Source organism: Mchenga conophoros, linkage group LG6 (genome assembly GCF_057382185.1).
Source record: "Mchenga conophoros isolate Kocher_MC1m ecotype Shallow Benthic linkage group LG6, M_conophoros_male_GT1.1, whole genome shotgun sequence".
Taxonomy (NCBI): Eukaryota; Metazoa; Chordata; class Actinopteri; order Cichliformes; family Cichlidae; genus Mchenga; species Mchenga conophoros.
In genome coordinates this window covers 41,140,302-41,165,371 of record NC_140531.1, presented here as the reverse complement: position 1 = coordinate 41,165,371, position 25,070 = coordinate 41,140,302, and the positions used below count along the sequence as shown (strand labels likewise).

The window sequence follows — 25,070 nt, the reverse complement described above, 5'->3', positions numbered from 1 at the left end:
GACAAAACTAAATTATTATACTCAATGAAATAATGGTCCACAATTGGTCTCAGGCCAAGATAAACAAAACCATTTAGAACTAAACAAACAAAGAACATTAAGAACAGTAGCTTCCACGTACCCGACTGGATTAATAACAACCTGAGCAAACCAGTCCGCGGTGTATCCTGGGCGGAGCGTGGTGACAAGTCCTCCGTGGGGGAAAAACACAATGTGTTATTTCGTCGCTGTTGCCCGCTCGCAGAGCGGCTCATTGCGACTATATAAGTATGTGGGGGGGGGGGGGGGGGGGGGGGTATCCACTTGTGTGCGCACTTTCCGTCCATTGTACAAGCAAAAAAATTTTTTTATCTCTTCCTAACATTTATGTCCAAGAAAAACTAAAATTAACTCGGCAGGAGTGACATCTCAGTCCTCCATAAGGAAAGTTTTTATTTCGGCAAGGGAGAGGGTCATACCTGCCCTAGTTCCCCCAGCGGACCGTCGGCACCGGGATTGCTCCGTTTCCATGCGCTCCCTCTGGTCGACTCGCACTTGTATCCCCAGCTCTTGCAGCGTCGGCAGGGCTTCCATCAAACTTGAGAACGTCTTCTCACCACCATCCTTGAACAGTCTCAGTTTTGCTGGAAACACACACTTGGCTCTGATGTTTTTCAGCTTTAATTGCTTTACCGCATCTCGTACGAGTGCCCTCCTCTTTTGCAGTTCCGGGGAAAAATCATGGTCAAAATATATCTGCGTGCCCTTATATAAGACACGCTTCTGGTCCCAGGCTTGTCATAGAATGGTCTCTTTCACAGAGAAGTCCCAGAATCTGACCACCAGTGAGCGCGGTGCTGCATCGGGGTTCTTGGGTTTAGCAGCGAGGACTCTGTGTGCTCGCTCTATTCCAATGTTAAGATCAGCGGGAAGTTGAAGAGTTGATTCACACAGCTCTAGTACAAACAGCTTAACATCTCTCCCCTCACTCCCTTCTGGGACACGATAGATCCTCAGGTTGTTTCGCCTTAGTCTATTTTGCATGTCCTCGCATCATGCTGTGAGATCCATTTCTCTATTTAACAAGTACCGGAGGGCTCATTCATGACGCCTGGTGGAGTCTTCGTTGTCGCCGATCTGCTCCTCCATCTCCATTGTTCTGTTTTCCAGCTTTGTCATATCTTCTCTCAGAATCTTGAAAGACGCCTCCGGTCTCGTCAGAGCTTGCTGTGTTTCCATATGCCCGTCTTTGTTATCTTTTCTTATCTTCTCCAGTTCTGCTAATATCCTCGTTTCTGCATCACGAGTGCTAGCAGTAGCATTAGCATCTGCATTCGAGGACAAAGTTAGTTGCTTCAAATGCTCGCCTTTATCTTCATTTTGATCCTGTTTGCTGGATCCTTTGCCTCTCAGGGACAATGCCATGCTTTTTGAAATGGAAATTGCCGAGTTTTAAAAATTGTAGTTAGGAGTAATGTATTAATCTGGACGGAGCTCGTTCCTTATGCTGCTTGATTAGATCAAGGCGTCACCGGAAGCCCCCTTTGGATTTAATAGAAGTTGCTAGACTTGCTTCATCGTTTTTGATTGCAGAGCAGAAATAATAATAAAAAAAGACAGAGAAGGCGAACACCTAAATACCTAAATCCACCTGAGGTTACAGTTTGAACTGGGATTGACGGAGCCAGCAGGAGCCCAGGAGCCAGCAACGATCTTGTATTTGTAATCAGACACAGGAAAGCTGCACAGACTAATACCACTTTCTTGTTTCCTTTTGACTGGAAATCACAACCAGTGTGGCATTTTTGGACACAGTTACGTTGGGGGTCAAGGACAGTTCAAACTTTCCACAGACTTGAGCACTTTCAACAACAACAACAACAATCTTTATTTATAGAGCACATTTAAAAACCAATGGCATGCCAAAGTGCTTAACATAAAACAAATTAACACAAGTATAAACAGAGTCATAAAAAAATAGAAGTGTAAAATTATGTTCACAGGAAAAGCCACCAATAGAAAAAATATAACTATAGCACATAACTATAGCACAATATAACTATGCCATCAAAACACAATGGCGACAAGACACACACAGCGGAAATAAAAGCATAATAGGAAAATTAAAAGAATAAATAAATCTCTGCAGACAAGGCCAGCATTTAGCCGGTAGAAAAAGCAAGATTAAACAAACACGTTTTAAGCCGTGATTTAAAAGATTGAATAGAGTCAGACGCCCGGATGCCAATCGGAAGGTTGTTCCACAACTCTGGTGCAGCCAGAGCAAACGCTCGATCACCTCTAGATTTCAACCGAGATCTAGGCTGCACCAGCAGTAACTGTGAGGATGATCTTAAAGCCCTAGCAGGAACATATGAGCTTAAGAGTTCCTTAAGATAGCTCGGTGCTGTGTTATTAGTGATTTTAAAAGTAAACAGCAGAATTTTAAATTGGATACGGTATTTCACAGGCAACCAGTGCAAATCAGCCAGGACGGGAGTAATGTGGGCAAACTTCCTAGTTTTGGTTAGAATGCGTGCAGCAGCATTTTGGACTGTCTGTAATCTGTGAAGGAGGGCAGAGTGGAGACCAAAATAGAGTGAATTGCAGTAATCCAGCCTCGAAGTTACAAAGGCATGGATGAGCTTTTCCAGGTCTTTATGCGGGATATACTGCCTGGCCTTAGAGATAAGGCGGAGTTGGTAAAAACTGGATCTAACAACAGCAGACACTTGTTTATCAAGTTTAAATGAGCTGTCAAATAAGACACCCAGATTCCTAACAGTGTCAGAGAAAGAACTAGTGAGAAAACCAAAAGCATCACGAAGTTTGGCACGGAGAACGTTACTGCCAAAGACCACAATTTCAGTTTTCTTATCATTGAGGATAAGAGTATTTGCCAGGAGCCATTGCTTGACCTCACACATGCACTCTCGAAAACAATTCAAGGACGAAGCTAGGTCATCATTTAACTCAAAGTAGATCTGAATGTCATCAGCATAATAATGAAAAGCGATGTGATATTTCTCAAAGATAGCGCTTAAAGGAAGCATGTACAATGAGAACAGAGTAGGGCCTAACCAGAGGTGTGGACTCGAGTCACATGACTTGGACTCGAGTCAGACTCGAGTCATTAATTTTATGACTTTAGACTTGACTTGAAAAAATGTTCTAAGACTTGTGACTTGACTTGGACTTTTACACCAATGACCTGGGACTTGAATTGGACTTGAACCGGTTTACTTGAAAAGACTTGATATTTTACCCCAAATATAAAATTTAACATGCATATTATATAGAGATTGAAAATGTGACGTCATTCACGGGTAGAACCGCAAAGGATTCTGGGAACTCGTGGCAAGCGGTACTAGCGCACGCAGGCTTTCAATTGAAATCAGTCACACAGCGATAAAAAGAAACACAAAAATGTCAAGAAGCTGTTGTATTATTAACTACAATAGCCGGTCGCATGACAGCCACGGGAAGCCGACGGGTAAAGAGATCGGTTGTTATCGGATTACGTCATTGAAGAGAAATTGTTCGAGCCATGTTTCCGAAGTAACAAAGAGGCGACTGGATTGCAGCCATTCAAAGATCAAATATAACGTCCCAGAACACTCCAGCTCACAGGTTAGTCTGCTCCAAGCATTTACACGAAGGTCAGTCTGCTGTTGTAGTTAATGCGTCATTTTTCTTAACATAATTGGTGATATAGGTTACAAGCAAGTCTGGCGCTGAACAGAAATTGTCGTGCTATGCTCCTTTATTTATTGTGCATAAATAGTGAATTGTCCTGACACAATATTGTGTTTCGCTTCTGTTATTATGGTACATTGACAAAAACACATACTTTTATTCACAGGATAAAACAGGTTTTTTTGTATCACTAATTGTCCAGTACGATTACAGCATACAATATTATTGTCACTGCTACATTTCTGTGATGGGTACCAGAAATTATTTCCACTGCTAATTAATTACCATTGAGCTCAAAGGTCCTATTAATAAACGGTTAAGGAATGTGTATTTATGACGACGATTTGTGAGACTGGTAAACTTATGATACGTACGATGGTCTTTCGTTCTACACGGTGCATTTCAAGGTCCTGTACCCATCCGTCGGTAAACTGTACCTGGGCTTGTTGCAGTGACCTGAAGTTACTAAACTTCATGAGTGTATGCACTCACTCCAAGAACCGTATGATTATAAATATGCATATAAATATGCTACGATGAGATAGCTGACTTCAATTCAATTCAATTTCAATTTTATTTATTTTTATTTACTTCCACACTTCATCTAACTAGCAAATGTTGTCCAGGCTACGTTGGTGATACAGTTTTTTTTTAATGTGTATGATATTTTTGTCATGCGATTTTAAAGCCGGTCCTACAACCGCATCCAAGAATAACATGCAGCTTATCTCAGAACTGTCGGTGAAAATTATTCTTGGAGCTAGGTTTAATTGAGCTGCATTTTAAAGAGGTGCAATTTCACAATTTGTGTATATTTTCTAAGTTCACTATTTTGTCATGTGTTGAGAAAAACACAGATTTAAAAATTACATGGTCTAATATTTACATTTAGCATAACTGCAACATGCTTTTTTCGTTGTTTTTTTTTAAAGACTCGAAAGGACTTGAAATTCAAAGTTTCAGACTTGTGACTTGACTCGGACTTTTACACCAGTGACTTGAGACTCGACTCTGACTTGCCTGACATTACTTGAGACTTGACTTGAGACTTGAGGATAAAGACTTGAGACTTACTTGAGACTTGCAAAACAATGACTTGGTCCCACCTCTGGGCCTAACACAGATCCCTGAGGGACACCACAGCAAACAGGTACAGCGGAGGAAGAGGAATTGGCCAAATGAACCGAGGAGAGCCGATTGGAGAGGTATGATTTAAACCAATCCAGAGCAGCACCCTTGATGCCTACAGCGTGCTCAAGTCTCGCCAATAGGATGTTATGATCAACCATATCGAATGCCGACGATAAATCCAGTAGCACTAGGACCGAGGAGCGTCCATTATCAGCCATTAGTAGAAGGTCATTAAAAACTCGAAGCAGCGCTGACTCAGTGCTATGATGTGGTTTGAAGGCCGATTGGAATTTATCATTTATGCTATTCTCATCCAGGTAAGCCTGGAGTTGAAGCAAAACTATCTTCTCAAGAATTTTGGCCAAGAACGGAAGCTTTGAAATCGGCCTATAGTTCGCATAATCATTATAATCGAGGTTCCTTTTTTTAAGAACAGGCTGAATTAGTATTGTTCAGCTGTTCAACTAGACGCTTAAGAGTAGGGAGTGAAACGGGTTCAAACTGATGGAAGGTAGAGGAACAGTCAGGGGTAAACACAGGGCCTGTCATTAAAGGAAGAGCAGATTTGAGAGATGAAACTTTATCTAAAAAATAATTTAAAAATTGTTCGCAAAGAACCGGGGAGCACAGCAGCGGCATAGTGGGGCAGGGGTTGACCACAGAGTTAAAAATTTTAAATAAAATTCGAGGATTGTTACCATTGGTAGAGATAATTTTTGAAAGGAAAGCTGCTTTAGCCATTTTGGCAGCAGTTTGAAACTTCATGCGGCTAATACGTAGGATGTCGTAAGATGCCTGGAGTTTATCTTTCCTCCACCTCCTCTCATCCTGCCGACACACACGTCGTAGAGCGCGAACAGAGTCGCTTAACCAGCATTGTGAATAAGTCCTGGGGCGCTTCATTTTAATAGGTGCAACAATGTCTTCATGTTCAACAGTTTTTCAGCTGTAAACATTTATTTCTATTGCTTACTTCATACTTATTATTTACTATGACTTTATTGCAGCAACAGAAAGACAGTTATTGACAAGAAGATCACTTTGCTAAATCACTTCTAGTGTTTGTCTGTTCACTTTGTCCTGAAGTGATTGGGATTATCTTGTTTGTTTTTTTTACAAATGTTGCTCAAAGCCAAAGAATGAACTCTGGATTATTTCAGCACAGGCTGAAGGGAAGCAGAAGTCAGCTTCAGGTGCTACTTAAGCCAGAGGAACTGAGTCTCATAAGTGAAGCCAAAGGGCAGTAAAGGTGGAGCAGCTTCAGCCAGGAGAGAGTGAAGCATTCTCAAGAGGTTGTTAAAATGTCAGCGGTAAACATGTGCTGGACAGGCTAAAGGTCCCGGCACCTCCTGTTGTCACTGCCAGCACCTTTAACCAAAAATGCAAGGCAGGAAGAAGCCATAAAAGATTAGCTTGTCCATCCAGGAACATGTTCTCATGGATGTTTTCACACACCTGATTCAGTCTTTTGGCCTCATTGTGCGTTTTCTGAGTTAGGGTTAGGGTTGTAAATGTGTTGTTTTTTTCACAACGCGCTCAGTGTGTAATGGCCTTTAGTGTTTTCAGACACTTGGTGGTTAGGTGTGGATTCCAAAACTACTCAGTTATGATTAGAAAATATTTATGGTTTAGGTTTAAATATGGCTGGCACCTTTGTTTATGAAACTCATTACGTACGTCATACAGGCATCACCTTTAACTGCAATATGTCAGTCGTTCTGATTGTAAAGAAAAAAAAATTGAGAATTCTTGAGATTTTGTGTCTCATAAATTTGCAGTAACAGGAAAGCCCCGCACTAAAGCTTAAACTTCCTTTTTCAAAGTAATGTCAGGACCATAATTTAAAAACTGATAATGCTGTATCCAGTAAGGCTTGAAACCAATAGTTGAGACCATAAACTCATCAGTAAAATACTTACCGAGGTCAAGAGAGCCAAGAAGCCAAGGGCCGTTTTCCCCTAAGCATCTGTACAACCACATGAGCTTCTCTGTGCTGGTCGTTAAAAGTGTTCACAGATCCAAAATTTCTAATCTTAGATCTTCAGGCACTTCTGCACTGATTTCACTTCGACTTTATAGCTTCCAAGTCTTAAAGGTTTACAAAGAGTTGATGGATTTTAACTCGTAGTCTCTCATAAACTTCTGTGGCCCATGACGCAGCTCTTTCACAGTGACATTTTCTTTGCGGTTGAAGAACTGATACACGAGCTCGTCTTTCCCTGTCCGTGTATATTAAAAAATATATTAATTTACTCCACTGAGGTTGTCTTGGATGTACATTTAATAACTCTGCAATTAGGATCACATCTGCTGAAGTCATACTCGGCAATATTTTTAACGTGGACTGCAAATTTGATGCTTTTCAATTTGTCTTAATTTGGCTGCTTTCACATTGTGCTGTATGATAACGCAACATTCAAAAAGCATAGTTCTATTTTCCAGCAACAGCATGTTAAAGTTCTGACTTTATTTATAACCACATCCATGCAGACATTTGCATGCATATATATGTGGATGTTTTTCTAAATATATATTCAGTCAACAGTTTTTGTTTACACTTGCTTATTATCATCAGCATTTAAAATTCACAAACACTATAAATGTCTTTGTTTTAATTCACTTATTTATGAAATAATGCAGTCTGGTGATTTTTAGCTAATAGCTGAAACAGTCGCAGTGAGATGAACATCAGTTTTGTTCAGCTCCACATACGCTGGCGACGGTACGGCAGCATCCAGCATGTCTATATGTTTCTGAGCAGTCGAACTGATCTTACGTTGACAGTCCTGCAGGAACATGTTTTCACAGATGGACGGCTGAGCTGACTGAAAGGGCAGATTGTCGTCTTCCTCTGTGATTGGGGTTGGGAAAGAGCAGGAGAGAGCCCAAATTTCCCGTCTCGATTTCCACTTGTTACGCTGGGGCACTCTGACTGCTTCTGGGCAGAAACTGTAGACATTGTGTTTAGTTTTAGTCTAAACACAACACAGTTTAAAAAATATACTAAATGCATCAGAGGAAATGTTCAGAGAGCACAGCTGCTGGTCTCTTGAAAGCATTTTCTCATCTTCGTGTTGAAAGGAAAGCTGCACAGACTAATACCACTTTCTTGTTTCCTTTTGACTGGAACTCACAACCAGTGTGGCATGTTTGGATCCAAACTCCACTTCTTTTGCAACAATAGCTCCAGAGTGCTACCAGTTTACCCCACTGACTCAGAGTACACTGTCAACCTGGTGTAATGGTGGTTTCTGGTAGCTCAAAATAAAAATATTTCATGTGTTTTTGCTCTTTGACATGAGAAAGCATTTACAGCTGAAGTAGTCTGACTTAGTTTTTAAATTACCCCAAAACAGATCATGTGATTTACATGACCCTTGTATCAGTGTTAACAGCACAAACACACCATCCTCTATCAGCTTAATGGCCACAAAGCTAATGCTAACAGATATGAGGAGAGACTGGTGAAATTAATAATGTTTTAACTGTAGTCCTCAAGCACAAGATGAGCTACTGTGTATCCACGTGGAATCGTGTTAACTTAGCTAAGTGTCTGCATAGACAAGTCAAATCCCTGTCACTACTTTTTCCCGATGAATATTCAAGCCATCACACTCCACTGTGCTACGTCTAAGTGCAGGCCATGAAAGCAAAGAAGAGTTGACGCACATATTCATAATCATCACTTCTGTGCTCGCTCGCCGCCTCGTCCTCCGCATCGACCAGGTGCCTTCAACTGTTAGATCCGTCCTATTAAACGAAACTCCCGTCTGTTGATCGGAGACATTTAAGCCCGATGCTAATTGAATGCCGCCTGACATTTTAGCTCACCTAGACTCCTGCCAGACCTGACAAACATGTCAGTTTCTGCCTCTCACAATAATTGGGTTTTCTATCTTGGCTCAGCTAGCTGCGTGTGAAAACACAGAGCTACACGTTCATTATGAATGAACAGAGACAAGACAAACAAGATCCATTTAGATAATTAACCAGCAGCAATCCCACTTCAGACATCTTCATCTGTCTCGAGTTACTGAAATAATGAATTCTTCACAGCGATCATCAATAAATAACACAACAACATATGTCATTTGGAGAGGCCTTTTCCACAACATTTTGCATTAGCATGCTTTTCAAGGGGAGCTCGGCTCTCTTACTCTGACAGCAGCACACACTGACTTGTATAGCTTTCAATCCCCTGCTGAGAAAGTGGGCAATGACCCGTGAAGGCACGTAAAAGAATATTGATGGAATATCCCCGGCTCACCTAGATTTACCCATCCTATCTTCTTTACAACTCCCCTTCTCTCCCTCTTCCATCTCACCTCTTCCTCACACTCTGTCAGCCCTGTCTCCATCTCCCTCCATCTCTCTGTCCGTCTGGATTTGCGTCTCAGAGTCTGTCTCCCCCCTCTGTCACCGCGCCTCTCCACGGGCTCCGGGGCGCTCGTCTCTCCGCTCACCGCAGCCATTTGGAGATTGTGCCTTAGGCCTGACAGATGTTGCGTCCCCTCTGAGCAACCAGAACCTCCATCACCATCGTCACCTCAAACGAAACCACTGCTGTGCGGGCCAGGGGAGCATGGCTGATTCGCTGCGATTATTTTGGCATGCACCATGTCCTTAAAAAGCTGGTGGACCAGACGACACTTTACCTCTCTTTTTCTTTTTCTTATCTCCATGCAACACGCAGCTCTACGTGCTGTTGTCGGTACACTGAACATGCACCAGGTGGTATTGCTCCAGGTTTGTCTGGTGTAAGTAAGCATGTGTTGCAATGAATTGACCTGTTTAATTAGAAGTGACGTCGCAATTTTATTCTAGCACTAATTTAGCTCTTGGCTAGTTTATGCAACGTTTTCTGCTGAAAATATGTAATAAAAGCTATTTGAATATGCATTCTCCATAAATAGTCATTCTCATCTTGATGTTTTTAGTCTTGAGGGGAAAATTGCATCTTTTCACTTTAGCACTGTCCTCAAATAACAGTCTGTCTTTCTTTGCATAACAAAAAGACCAAAGCAAGTTTGGAAAGATTCAGAATCTTGAAATGTGACAATGATTTTTCATTGCGTCACTAATAATAACACGTTTAGAGCTTTTCATGTCTCTGTTTCAACGACGGATGTTTGTCCTGGACTGAAGCTGCTGCATGAAAGACAAATTCTATTCATATATCTTTAAAGGCCTCCACATAAATCATATTTATGAGCAGCATGAGGCCATCAAGCTTTAACCTACATTGCAAAGACACAATCAAGGCTTCATACACAAGTGTTTCCCACCGAGAGCTTTAAGTGCTGCATTTTCAAACAGCTCAGTTTATTCTTATTTTAAATCCATTTATTCTGGGAAACACTTCATTAAGTATGATTGTTTGTTACCATCTGAAGTTAAAAGTATGTACAGGAATTACAAATGAATAAAATAACTCGGGTAATAAAAGCATTTGTCTGTAAATCTGTGGAGCTGAACAAACCTGTCAACATCAGCGAGTACACAGCACTCACATTTTGATCTCTCTCCTTCAGCGTTTCTGTCTCTGAGAGCGGCATGTTTAAAAAAAAAAGCAGCATTTATTTAACTTAAAGCAGATATTTTATTTGAAGAAAAAACACATGATGCAACATTGTTGTCCTATTTCGCCGTTCTGAGCGTGACTGTAAGAGAATACAAGACAAACTGGGAAGAGCAGAGCTTTTAGCTTCAGTTAACCCTATTTAACCTTAACATATAACAGTCTTTGAGTCTGCTCAGGATTGTTTTCCTGCCGCATCCTTTTAATGTTCAACACAGAGTAAAAAAATTCTTGTATTTCACGAGTGATTCAGAGGCAATGATGCACGCATGTTCCAGTGTAATTATATCTTATTAAATAGTGTCAATGCTCACTGACAGAGCTGGAAGAAGTTATTGCTAATGCAAAATCAACTTTTCTGCTCCTGCTGCTTCACATTAAAAGCACTCAACTGGCAAAACACAAGCTGGCTGCTATTGTGAAGACATAACGGGAGACAATGCACACCTCTCATCAAAAATGCACCAACAAAACCACTTTTCTCATCATCAAATCATCTTTAATATTTGACTTTAACATTAAATACACTTAGCTGTAACACTTGGAAAATAAAGCACCAAGTCCTGGTTTCCTTATTACTGCAATATAACTACAAAAAAGCTACAAATTAAAGTTAACTGTTAATTTAATGTGTCAGGAAAGTGACACATCAATCGACCTGGCTGATGGAAGTCAGGAAGTCGACCCTGTGAGGTTAAAGTCATCAATGGCAATCAATCTAACCCCGATGCTATTAAAATTTGTTCTCACAACTTCTGCAAACTTCAGATTTTTTTTTAACACAGTCTGACAGCCTGACTGTTTCCAGACTCTCTTCTGCAACAGCACCTGAAGAAACCACCGCAACCCTGGAATAGACTGCTCCGCATCTGTGCTTCACAGCTTGATTTAGAAAGTAGCTGTGCCCCACTTATTCAGCACGTCCAGAATCAGAGAGCCATGAAAAAGGCTGTCTTGTAGCATCCAACGCCAAGAAAACAGCTTCAGCTCAGAACAAAGGAAAAGCAAAATAAAACAAACTTGACTTTTACTCGTTATTTTTCTTATTTTGTCTCATTTGGGTGCTTTTTCAAACATTCTCTACTTTTATTATTTGACTTGATTTGATGAAACCAGAAATCTCCTTAAAAAATTAAATTCATGCAATTCTTTGCTAACATGCTTCTCTTCATTTTGTGCATTCCACTTATGACTTCTGTAAAAATCCTGGTCTCGTGACACACTGCGCGCATTTCAACACTCCATTCAACAAAAGTGACACATTAAACATTTGTTATTCCTCCAGGAACTTAATCCCATCATTGAACTACGTGGCTGACAGAAGCCGCCCTACACATTTCTATTCCAGCTATAAAATCTGTAAGCTGATGATGTGCGTTTGGGTATTTCACTAACGATGGTAAAGGAGTGAAAAAATGTTTTTTTTACTTTTCCTTCCTCACTGCTGCTGCACAGAAATGCATCAATGTCATAAAATGCTAAGTATTCATGTATGAAAGCGTTTGCATGATGATGCAAGTCTCGGGACATTTTTCGTGTGGATTCTGTTTGTCTTCCTGTGAAACATTTCTCTTTTTGTTATTGTTGTCATTGTTATTTTGAGGACACTTCGAGGACATGAAATATTTAAGTTCACTTTTAAGCCTTGAACTTATACAGAAAAGCGAGACAATGAACAGAAGTCTTTGAAGCCTGACTGTGGGAGAGAGGTCTCTTCTGAGGTGAATTCATATTCCACCCACCTGCCTATTGTTGCCTTCACAGCTCCACAATGGCCATACTTGTTTGGAATACTGCACATACAAACACAGGCATGCACTCCCACAAATGGGTGAGCATTCAAGGCCTTTGTCACGAGAGAACATTTGAGCCCTGTGACTTTTCTTTTACTCGGTACATTGATGAAAAAGAGTCATTATGTATTCCTTAAAGAGAAGGCTGAGCCTGAGAGGAAAGCAGCTCAGACTGACTCTGCTGTCACTCAAATGCTTCCCCTGGAAAAATCCCTTTTGTTTTCAAACCATTAGAGGCAATAGCCATTTGTATGACTGCAATCTGTGTGCTTTTTTTTTTTTTGTTAACCAGCACTCACCATCCCAGCCATTTACTGTAATAATGTGCTCTCACACAAAATCTCCGGCTAAAACCCCAAATTACTTCCCCTAATGTGTACTCGAGCTCTGTTCTTTCATGTACAGCCTCAGTATGAAGCCACAATATGAAAATTGATGTAATTGCTGTGTTGTCAGTCTGTTTTCTCCATAAGTGACCCCCGGGCCATGCCTCTGTTTATTTCTTTTTTTGCTCTGTCATGTTTTTTCCCTGTACTCCCATCGCCACTCTTCCATGCTCACTTGCTCCCTGTCAGTTTATGTGCTGTCTCTTTCCCCCCTGCTCCCTTTCTTTCCTTCGCTCCCTGTGCAGTTTCTCTCTGTCCCTCTCCACTGCTTTACTCCCACTATCCCCCACAGCCACACAGGCCTGATTTACTTCCACTACTTGATGAAGAGAGGGGCTTTTGTCTGCCACCAGCAGTAGTCACATGGTGCTGTGCCCGGGGTGACTGACGAACCTGCAGTCTCTACTGCTTCCCTACTTTCCAAGTATGTGGAAACAGCAACAATGGAGGAAAAAACAGTTTGAGTCTGGAGTGCTTTATAGAGAAAGTTGCTTCTTCTCTGGTTCCACTCTTTTTTTTATTTAATGTTAGCGACGCTAGCAGTAGATAACAATGTCAGTCTATCCTGCTATATGTCAGCCTAATGCTACCATCAGGATGAAGTATTACAACAAATATTGAATCGACTGCAATTAGATTTGGTTCAGACATATTATCTAAGCAAGATAAATGCTCTCTTGTATCAGCTCATGACAGGATAATTGCCCTATTTCACAATGACATCATGAATACTGTCTTGTGTCTTATCTGAATAAAATGAAAATGGTATCCAGGACAGTGATGTCCAGGATCTGATGTGAGAAATGAAAGAAACTGCCAAAGCTGCAGTTCCTCTGCTGTCCACTTGAGGCTGGATCCAAAGCCTCAAGTGAGCATCCTACAAGCCAATTCTAAATGCAGACTTGTAGATTTGACTGACAAAAGGAAACCTACCATTCATGTTGCTAATGTGCTGCAAAAGTGACTGACTACTCGCCCCACATCAATTACATCTTACACATTAACTGTATTTCAGGATATCTCAAATCAGTAGCATTGCCCCGGGGCGAGCAAGGCAGTTAGTGCTTGCCCAGTTTCATCTTAAAACATAAATTAAGACCAAATCTCTCTCCTTACGTCTCAAACAGTGTTCAGTCCAGTAAGTTTTTCTCATCGTCTATCAGTGCCAACTGTGGTCCCAGTTTGCATGAAGGAGGTTTGACTCTCAGTCCAATTCCACTTAAGTATGTGTTCATTTCATTGGTGTGTCTGTGGCCCATTTAACAAAAGTTTGAGCTGGGCTAACTTAGAGGCCAGCAGGTCTTTTTCCTGGTACTCTGTGCATTGTGGATAAACCTCCAGTGTTATGAGAAACTAACAGGAAATTAACATGCTAGAAAAGTTGCTACTGGCTCTGCTTTCACTGCTCTGAGATCAGTTACCATCTGCACATTTGCATAGCATAGCATAAGCAAGTACTCAAGCACTTTGGGATTTATCAACAGAAGTCTCAGTTGCGAACCGTGCTGGCCACCATGTGTGATATAAGAAACTTTTAATAACCCACTAGATTATGATTTTCTTGGAAAGAATATTTTTTGGGTTCGAATCCACCGGGGCCTTTCTGCGTGGAGATTACATTTTCTCCACATGTGCAAGTGGGTTCTCTCTGGGTACTCCAGCTTCCTTCAACAGTCCAAAGACATCTAGTTCTTAATTGTACATACATGTGTATGTTTTTGAATAGTAGTTTGTCTCTCTGTGTTATCCCTGCATCAAGTCAGTGACCTGTCCTGCCTACAGTAGCTAGGACAAGTTCCAATCCCCCCATGACCCTCAGTTGGATAAGTGAGCAAACACACAGCAGAACAAACAGTTTATGTGGAATCCAGTTTGAATCACTGATTGTTCCCACAGAAATGCAGTGTAAAACTCTCCTTCTTCTTTGTTCCCGATTAACAATTATGTTGGAAAATCTTCATTTCCTGATTAAAAACTTATAGATATGCTCTATAAATGTGTAATGTAGTCTCCTTATTTCAAGGAGAATAAAGCACCCAGTGATGTCCAACACCCATTGCTTGGGCTAAAGAGTGTCTATGCAATCTGAATCTATAAAATCTGTAGTCTTAAGCCATTCACTTATGAATTCTATGTTACATTATTGACAGATAAAAAGTGAATTTGATGTGTTTTGCTAGCCTCAGCTTGCCTAACATTATCAATGAGCGCAATGAGCATACTGCTCTCAAATTCTACTTTACATCTTGCAGATGACACAAAGCCTAGTTTACCAAGTCATTTTTCCTCTGCTCAACATTACTAGTATGTTTTGCATGTAATAAACTCTCTATAGACTGACAAGGACGCTTTCAGTAGCATTTTTATTTTACACGTCATATTTTGGCAATATGGTGATACTATGGATGTGTGAGAGAAAAAAGCGTAAGTGTGAGACAAAGAATATATGAATGCGTAACTTTGTGTGAAAGAGCTTATTTAGGCTCATGTTTGTGTATATCTGGCACGTGATGGTTTGTATGGCTGACTGACATTTTGGCTATGTGGTAGAAAGTGTGTCGCAATGCGTGTGTGACATTAGCAACATGTCAAGTTATTTGCTGGCCTTCATCTGTTTTCTGCTCTGTTAAACTGGTGATTGCTGGTTTCTGTGGACTGAAATGTTTCTGTGATGTCTCTCTGTCTCTCTGCATCATTAGAGACATCTTCTTTGGGTTTGCCCAGATCCCATCACTCTACAAGCAATAAAACAGAAGATAGCCTTGCTAATACGAACATTTCTACCCCAGTCTGCCACTCATTTTGATGCAAATAAGAGGCATGTCATAAAGACTCCATAGTTGGCCAAATATGTATCGTAAAAGCATGAATAATACAAACACGCAAGAAGAAGAGATTTTACAGCTTACTTAAACCAAGTCCCAAACAGACATCCTTAGAATGGGGAACTTAAAACGGTAATCACTAGTCTAGTGTTGTTGTTACACTAACATTTAGATGGATGTGACAAATAAAGACGAGAGAAAAAAAATGGATATTTAGGGTCTGGCAAAAATGTGTGGATTAATTATGGTGTTTCATAAACCCAAAATAGCCATGGACAAAACAAAATTTAAAACATAGAAATACACAAACACACAATCAGAGATGCCCAGAACCCTAATGGACCAAAGCCATAATGGAACCTGGCAAAATTGACCCAAATGGACCTGAGCACAGAAAAGTGGTTAACTCTGACCATTTGCTGATGTGCTGCCTCTAATGTATTTTAAGCCTGTATAGAGAGCTTGCCTCAGCAACCCCATCCAACTCTAAACCAGCTGAGAAAACCTATGATTTATATCCAAGCAGCTCCCAATGATTAGGCTGAAAACATCCACGTTCAGCTTCAGTTCATCATCTACGTTTAAAGGGATAAAGCAACTCAGCTCTTTATAGGAAAAACTAGGCCCATCCAATGTATTTGACTTGGTTGACTTTATTGAAAAAAACTATTAAAACGCATAGGGCTGCAAGGACAAATAATTTGCTTTTGCCAGAAGGCAATGCAACAGTTCTGGCAAAGGGCTTTTAATTTGAGGTACTATATACTGCTTATGCCTGATTGATAACTTCCCATCATGTATTTTGTCATCAGATGAAAGCTAAAATTTCTCCTTATTCCTGGACCACATTTTCTTTTTCCTGTTTTTGTGTCTTTCATTGATTAAGTATTGTGGTCAGTAAGAATTTCCTGTTTTGCTGTGATTATCAGTATTGATTGAATTTTGCAGATATAGAGGGGTAGACAGATGACATCTAGTCAAACGGTATCATTGGAAATTTCCAGCATCTCTGAAGCAGAAAGAAAAATGGGAAAGCCAATTATCACATTTACTCTACGATGATGAGTTTCTACACCGATCGTTTAAAAGTGTAAGGTTGCAAAAACTGTCTGTAAATGCTGTCATTTCTCATATTGACCTATATAACACGAAGACAAGTCGAGATACGGACTGTGGGATGTAGGGATCTTAGGACAGAATATCATAAACTTGTTTTACTGGAGCATCACTAGATCAACAGGAAGTCATAGCCTGAAGATATTTTGATAAAAGTCATAAGCTGCAATTCTCAGACTCTGATTTCTAAGATTTTCGGTTCTTTTGTTGCCACTGTAGACCAACCTGTAGATGACAGTGGATTTTAGAATGAAAGGTTGGGCTTTTTACATGCTAACATGTGCCAGGTCAATGGTGAGGCGTCTAGGGTTAGTATTGAGGTTGCTTTTTGCAACATGTTCTCAGAAACTAGATGCTGAATTATTTTTGGGGGATTCGGAGTATTTATGTTGTAAGGGTTTTATTTGAGTGTCCAAAACAGGAGAATATCCTCACCAGTGGTAATTCTGGTGAAGGAGTTTTCATATACAGTATAAAGAGATCTTGTCTGGTGGAGCAGGGGTCATATCCTGCAGATTGTCTCCAGACTCCCCAGGTTTGTGTGTTAACAAAGACAGACTGATCTGTAGTTGTTTTCCTAAGCGCTATACAAATGCAGGCCATTTACCATTTACCATTTCCTCAAAAATTTCTCACTAAATTATGCTGTAGAAAATCCCACGGTCAGAGAAAGTCTCTTAATGCTTTGCTGACGATAACAGAAGGACATTCAAGCCTTTCTGCTGAGTCCTGGATGTCTCTCTCCGTGTTCAGGTTCATCATCTCATCATCTGGTTCAGCACCTTTAACAGACCTCAGGGGCGTAACAGTCACTGCCCAACAACCTATATCATATGGCCAGCATCTGAACTGAATTGGGGCTGCATTCCCTTTTCATAATTAGATGGTAATTAACTGAAAAACTTCGTGATTAGAGTTGTGTAAAGGGAGTCATGTAAAGCGACTGTGAACACAGACAGGTGGTTAATACCATCAAATGACCCAAACCAAAGGAAGGGCAGGGGCACTGATTGAAGGGGTTGTCTGACTTCTAATCGATTTATATCCATGTAGAACTGGGAGAGATTGTTCCTTTCTGTCAGCTAACTGTCATTTTGGTTTGAACTTGTTAATAAATGAGTGAGTTCAGTGCTTCTTACTGAGACTGTAGGCAGCGACAGAGAAGAGACATCAAACCGAGACCAGTGAGTCAGACCACATCAATATGTCTGCATGCATTCAATACTGCATACTGTGTGACTGGCATGCCAACCGTGAGGAGCAAACAAAAGTAACTCATACAGTCAAGACAATTTTTAAAATAGGATACAGAAGAAATGACAAAAGAGGACCATTACCTTTCTCTTGTTGTTGGGGCTCACGTACAAATAACTGAGTATTGTCTTTGCTCCTACTTTGTCATTCAGCTTCTGGTACGTTGCTCCGTAGTCTGTTGACCTGAAATTTAATCAGAAAGGTCTGATGAACACTTGGTGAATTACTTGCTGCAATTAAAAGACTCCTCTTGAGAATTCAGTGTTGGAGGGGAAAGAGCACAGACTTGATTAAGTCCCTTTTGTGCTCATGGCAACATGAACCCGAGCAGGACTATTACGGTCACTGCTGCTGTATTTATAATCCAGGCATGGATTGCAGCATTAATAACCTGATGTAGACATACTTGAGTAAATGCAGACACATGTTATCAGTGAACTCATACTGTACCACCCAAGAGCTGACCACTGCTCCTGGTCATTTTGAAGATAGAAAAATGAACTGGATTATTTTTAACTGTCTTTTTCAATAATTAAAGCAAAATATGCACATTTTTATTTAAATCATTTGTCAAGGGTCAATATAATATATCCACCTATCAAACCCCATAAAACCCAGAACCACATGCCTGCAGACCAGTCAGCAACCACGGATCACTAGGACAAACAAGTATTTTTCAGCAGGTTGCAGGTAGCTGCTGGAAATCACTATGCCTAGAGACTGGTCAGTGATAACCACTGGTCACTAAGAAAGAATGAGACCATTTCCTGACCAGTAGTTGTTGGAAGTAGTTTCTTCTTGTTGGTAGGTGAAACTGGTTGCAAAGAGGTATACAGTGCTTCACCAATAACCGTCTTACGAATGCACTGGTGGCCTGCAGATTGCTGTAGTTGATGCAGTTTCCCGTACTTTGTTTGAAGATGGTGTCATTTCTGCCAACTACTTACTAAGTTAAACCATGAGGAGTGTGACACAAACTGAACACAGATACAGTTCAAAATCAAATTCAAATTTTATTTGTCACACACAACCATACACAGTATGACATGGAGGTGAAATGCTTGTAGCTGTACAATGCCCGACCATTAAATGACAGAAAAAAAGTTTTACAATATTTACAATTTACAGGTTACTACAAAAATTTACAAATTAACTTAGGAATTTACAGTAAAGAATGTGCAAATAGCAGAAGAGATTATAAAGATTATAAATTATAGGATTATAGGAAATGTGTGGTGATGCGTGTGGTGACGTGTGTGAGAGTCCAGTCTTATAGTGGCGTGTGTGGGAGACTCCAGTCCTACACCTGGTTCAGGGCCCGAATAGCCTGGGGGAAGAAGCTCCTCCTCATTCTCTCTGTTTTGGCCTTAAGGGAGCGGAAGTGTTCACCTTCAAAGCAAAAGTTGTGTCTTTTGAAACATGTTGGTTTCAGCTGTAAGGCCAAACTTTCACTCTGCAACATTCAACATTTCCGGTTTCCATCACACAAGTTTCACACGAGTTAGCAAGTGTTTGCTGACAAGTCGCCATCTTCCATGCAAACTACAGTTTACATCAGCAGTCTGCAAGCAACCAAAGTAATTACAAGGAGGTTTATGGTGCAGCACAGTCCATGTTATTGATTTCACACATCCATCTAAGCGCATCCACTCGCCAGCTAGTCAGAGAATACACACTTTTCCCTACTGATGGTCGGTTGACCAAGGTATTGCTGACCAGTCTCTAGACCTGTGTAATGAAGTGGTGCAATGAAACAGTGTGAGTAAATGCATACTGAAACTGTTCACTGACATTCTTGATGTCTTTCACAAAATGTGTTTTAAAGTTTTAAGTATTTAAAAATGTCACGATTACATAAATATGCAGAAGGTGAGCTCTGCTTCACACAGAAACCTGTTATGAATATTCTTAGATGGCTGCAGCAACATTATACAAAAATCCGACATCGGAAAAACAAACAGACACACTGTAAACGTTCTTTCATGTATCTATGAATATCATTTAAATATACAGTTTTTCACTTTTAAACTTTACTGATCATGACTGTAATACACAATATCTTTGCCTGCCATACTGCAGAAAGACACAGTACAGGGAGTTTTTTTTATGATATTCATGTAGAAATGTAAACAATGTATATACAACTGTGCATGGGGATCTGAAAGCTATAAAGCAGCCAGCTGAAGACAAAAGCAACAAAGGGAACATGACAATGAGCAGGAAAACTGAAAGACTGGAGAAATTTTAAAAAGACTGGATCAAGATAAAAGCTACATTTTTAAAATTTGTGCATCAGAAAGCGAGAATGTAAAACAATGCTTTGCTAAAGGCTAGAGAGTGTCTTCATAAAGCCTTTATGGAATGTTTTCTATGCAGTTTAAATATATTTTATTCTCTTTTAAGTACTTCCATGGATGTATTACATATACCGTACAACAGACGAGGCCGCACTACACTTCAAACTTTAGCCCTGCTTACGTCCTTTTACTTTCGGCATCACACTTCCAAAAAAATTCCATTATATACTAAAAAAATCATAAACACACACTGTTATAGGAGCTTGCAAAGAAAAGCGTCTGGACTTCTTTAAGTTGCTTGAAGACGTTTCACCTCTCATCCGAGAAGCTTCTTCAGTTCTAAGGTCAAATGGTGGAGAGTCCCAGATTTAAACCTAGTGGGAGTTTCCCCCCACAGAGGGACAAAAGGACCCCCTGATGATCCTCTAATCGCCTGACCCAAGGTGTGAAACCGGGTGTGGGTCCCAATCAGCCAGAGTTTCGGGTGAGCTCATTGGGACCCACACCCTGTTTCACACCTTGGCCTCCCAAGATTACTGCTACAGTAGCAAATGAAAACCCAGAAGAAAAACATACACGCCACGATGCAGATGCATAGAAGTTGTTTTCTCTCATGCATGAGCTTCAGTCTGCAATTATCCGCGTACTTGACGATAATATTTATATCCAACAGCCATCGACTGCACTTCGCCCTTAGATGTTTTTTTTACCACTGCGCTCTGAGAGTCATACCAGAAAGATGGCTTTAGAACTCACTGCGACTTGGCTCTTTCTGTCACTCTGCACCGTGTAGTATACTGTATAAGTATACAACACTTCAGTGCAGTGCATCTCTAATGAAGTACAGACAAACCTGCTGGCCCAGGAGTGCTTTATTCAAGAGGAAAGGGAAGTGCAAAAAAGCCCGGAAAGTCATGACATGAGTGAAATCTATCAGTAATTAGAAAGCAATCCTGACACTCGGTCCGGCCAATCACATGACCTGAATCCATCCGAAAATCTAGAAAGGACCAAAACTCAGAGTCCATAGAAGGGTTTATATTTTCGCATTATTACATGTAGCTTAATTTATGGACATCTCTTTGCACGTGTGGATTGGCTGGGTCGTTGCTGATATCTGATGGGAATTTAATGTCGAGAGCACCTTTAGAAATATATTTACTTTGAAAACTGGCGACACGTTCAATGCTTATTTTACCTGGGTAATAATTTGAAATAAATTGCAAATTTTGGATGTGTGTAAGACAGTCACACTACAGTTTTGAGCGTTTAATTGGTTATTAATTCAGAATCCGGGGCACAAACCCTAACACCAGTTTTTCATTGATTTGTATCCTCCCGTTCTAATTTCTGTTGATGTATCCTGAAGTTCTTTCAAAACCTAGCATCTGGAGGTTTAGAGGTTTCCTTTTCAAACCCAACCTTTTTCCAGTTTCTTTGGTATAAATTTGCACTGATGTTGCATTTTCTTGGTTGCAGGTTGGTTGGTAGAGATATGAAACATTTTTCCAATTTCCCTGTATTCTTTCATCAGTTTGTGGAATAGTTCATACTCAGTACATTTAATCTATAGACTTGTGAACCTGATTCCTGTTTTAATCAGGAAAAAGATGATGGCAGAGATGTTCACGTTTGGAAACAGGAGGGTGTGAATCAGCGAGGCCCAACACAGAACACATTTTTCTAAAACTCTCTTTTGTGTTTTTCATTTCTTTATATTCTCTGCACTTCAGTTATGTTTTAATTTGTTTTTTGTTAAACTATAGTTAGATTAACACAAAAAACATCTACTCGATTACATTTATACATTTAGAATTAGATGTTTGGAGCGATGCAATACTAGAAGTATTTGGTTATAAACATTCAAATTACCAAATAAAAACTAATCAACTAGGTTTAAGAAATATATTACTTGCTTGGGGTTACAAAATGATCATGGTTTGTGTTACAATAAACTTTCATTGTTCTTGGTTTCCAGGGAAACCAATAATAAGTCAAGAGCATAAATGCTGCACGTACAAAACATAATTCCAGTGAGCAGTTTCAAAGTTGTGATGTCAAAAAAGGTGCATTTGTGTAGACGTCCACAAAAATAGAACACATTTTTCTGACTATTTTACATTTTGATACAAGATCACGCTTAAACTTTTTAAATTTGATTTGAGTCTTTGTTGTGTTGCTGTACTGTTGCTACGATAAGGTAACACGAATGTATATGATACAATCCACAAGCATAAACTAAGATTCACATATATGTGCAGTGATTTGTGTGTAACTTTTGAGGATTCACAGGCTCATGCTCCAACCCACAAACGAAGCACTTTGATCACACGTATTTTACAAATGACTTTATCAATTAAAAATCATAAATAGTGATTATTTACGTTTAATTATTTAAGTCCAGCTTCACGAATCGGATATTTTTCTCCCTCAAAAGCTCTTCTGTGCATACAAAAGTCTAAAACTACACGCCAGGTGTGTGTGCACCAATCGCCTGATACGCAGAGACGACGTCGCATGTCCACGCAGGATTTTGACACAAATTTTCCCGCTGTGAGCTTCGTACAGATCAACAAATGTAAGCTGCTTTGAAATCCCAGTGTAAAACTGGGACATCTGGGCTTCCTCTCTTCTTGCACTGTTTTTCTTTTTCTTATCTTTTTGTTGTTTATTATTATTGTTTAATTTCAGACAAAATTAGCCCGTATCATTAAAAGGAAAACAACAAAGACAAAACTTACAAAATATACAGACAATGTTTATAAAAAGCTGACATATACCTTGTGTCGGTGTGTGTTATCACTGTCAAAGCTCAGCACACATATTTACACAGTTCCTCAGTTTAATAAAACAGACATTGTTTTTTCTAAATAAACAGAACAGCTCATCACTCCACTGGAAAAAAGAACATGTTGGATTTACTCAGTTCAAGGACGTTGGTTACGCACTTGTGTTTTGCTTTGGCAGAAACTTAAACAACTTAAATCAACAGAACTCATTCATATGCAATAAACCTGTGCATTTGTTACTGATAAAATGTGATTGAAACATGTTTAGATGAAGTAAGTCGAGCTCTTGGAATATTTTAATCCTTCACAATTTTCTCACTTTATCCCAACACTGTTCTATAACTTTTACCCCAATGCTACTTGGTCACGTGTTCAACAATGTCTAGAGTCTGTTTAACATAAATGTTTAATGGATTTACAACAACATTCCCTCTATCCATTCTTTTATCTTTATCAGGGTTGCAGGGGGTGGGGCCTATCCCAGGTGTGAAAAGGTAAGAGGCATGGTACACGCTGGACAGGTCGCCAGTCTGTCACAGAGAGGCAAACAACCATTTTTAATAATAACAACTGCACAACTTTTAACCGTGGGAGGAAACCAGAGTACCCAGTGCAAACTAGACAGCTTGCAGATTTGAACCCAGGCCCTTCTTGCTGTGAGCCAACAGTGCTGACCGATGTGCCACCGAGCTTTCAATACAGGCTTCACAAAAGTAGGAAAGCTATGATTACAAGGCTCAATACAGAATTTTCTTTACATTTTTGTCCTTGAGGGGTTAAACCACAATAAATAGCAATAGCATACACGTGGTGTGTGTGGTGGGTTGCCTCTTAGAACTCCAGTGAATTTCCTGTGGTTTAAGATGTCGTGTGATTTTTGTAAATGTAACAACCACCCAATTTCCTTTTTTTGAGTGTAGAAAACACAATTTTACCAATTATAAACACTACACAATAACCTGCTAGGAAGAGGGAGTCAGTGCACGGCTGCAGATGAGGGAACACCATGGCAGTACATCTCTGTGGGTCATCCTTGGACCGTGTGCTTGTGAGTGGGGCTGGGCTATATCATACCGTTCACAGTAATACCGGTATAATGTTGGCCAATGATGAGAAAATGAAATATCGCGATAGAATATGGGTAAAACGCGCATGCCTTTGTTTTCATACACACATGGCGGAAAAAGGCACGGCGGCGACGGAGAATGAGGAGGGCGAAAGCGGATCGTTGAATGAAACATGAACCAGAACTGGTTTGTAAAAATGCTGCAGCTTCACTGGTGTGGAACTGGTTTGGCTTTCGTCCGTCAGATACACAACAAAGCACTATTTTTGGTAGCGCATGCTAGCGGGCCGTCGTTATTACCATGTTGTTTGGAAAATACGGCGCACTTAAAATCATCCTTTGATTTTTCTGAAAGTCGACAGAGCCTTTTATAATCCCGTGTGCCTTATGTATGAACTCTGGTTGTGTTTACTGACCTCGAAACGACTTTATGTGCACGGCGCTCGAAAATCTGTCAAATGTTTTAGTGCGACTTTGCTGAGCTACGAAGCCGCACCGCTTGATGGATTGTCGGAGCATTACGCCTATCGTAGGTGATACATACTGTGCTTCAACATAATATTACCGTATTGTGTGTGTGTGCATCCTCTTTTTAAGTTTTGTGGATATTATACATGGTTATGCTGAGGATGTGTCGGCCAGTTTCCACTGGAAATGCCTTTTGGTTAAACTGTCAGCAAGAAATTTGCATTTGCACTGTTACATTTTTATATAACTTTAATGCACATAAAACAGCTGCTTGTTTAAGTGAAAATACACTGATGGGTTTTTTGCACTAATAAAGTTGTGGAGTTGTGAAGTATTTTGTCTAGTGTCAATTATATTGTCAGTTATATCATTATCGCAAATTTTCAAATGTACATCGTGATAAATATTTTTGGCGCCCTGCTCTACTTGTGAGTCCTTCTGGAGGGAGTATACGCTAACCAACCTCTGTATATTCTGAATATAGAAATAAGCTACACTGTAGATAACAACACTGTGATGTTAATCTTACTGGTCCCTGTTAAGAGCAGGCTAACATTGATGTTAGCTGATCCTGAACACTCCAGAGAGGGATGTTACGTATAGTTTTAGACATTTTTATGCACAGAAGAGTTTTTGAAGGAGAAAATATCTGATTCGTAAAGCTGGACTTAAATAATTACGTGTAAATAATC

General features: G+C 40.1%; 1 protein-coding gene across 7 annotated transcripts in view; it reads right to left on the bottom strand.

Moving 5' to 3' along the window:
* Positions 1-25,070, bottom strand: part of sorcs1 (sortilin-related VPS10 domain containing receptor 1) — a 202,512-nt gene that overhangs the window by 71,657 nt on the left and 105,785 nt on the right. For all 7 annotated transcript variants that reach the window (XR_014892807.1, XR_014892808.1, XM_085278114.1 and 4 more), the window contains exon 3: positions 17,842-17,941. Coding sequence is in view for 5 of the 7 variants with exons in the window: in XM_085278114.1 (XP_085134240.1) it covers positions 17,842-17,941 (100 nt within the window). In the remaining 2 variants the exon portion in view is untranslated. The remainder of the gene's footprint in view (positions 1-17,841; positions 17,942-25,070) is intronic.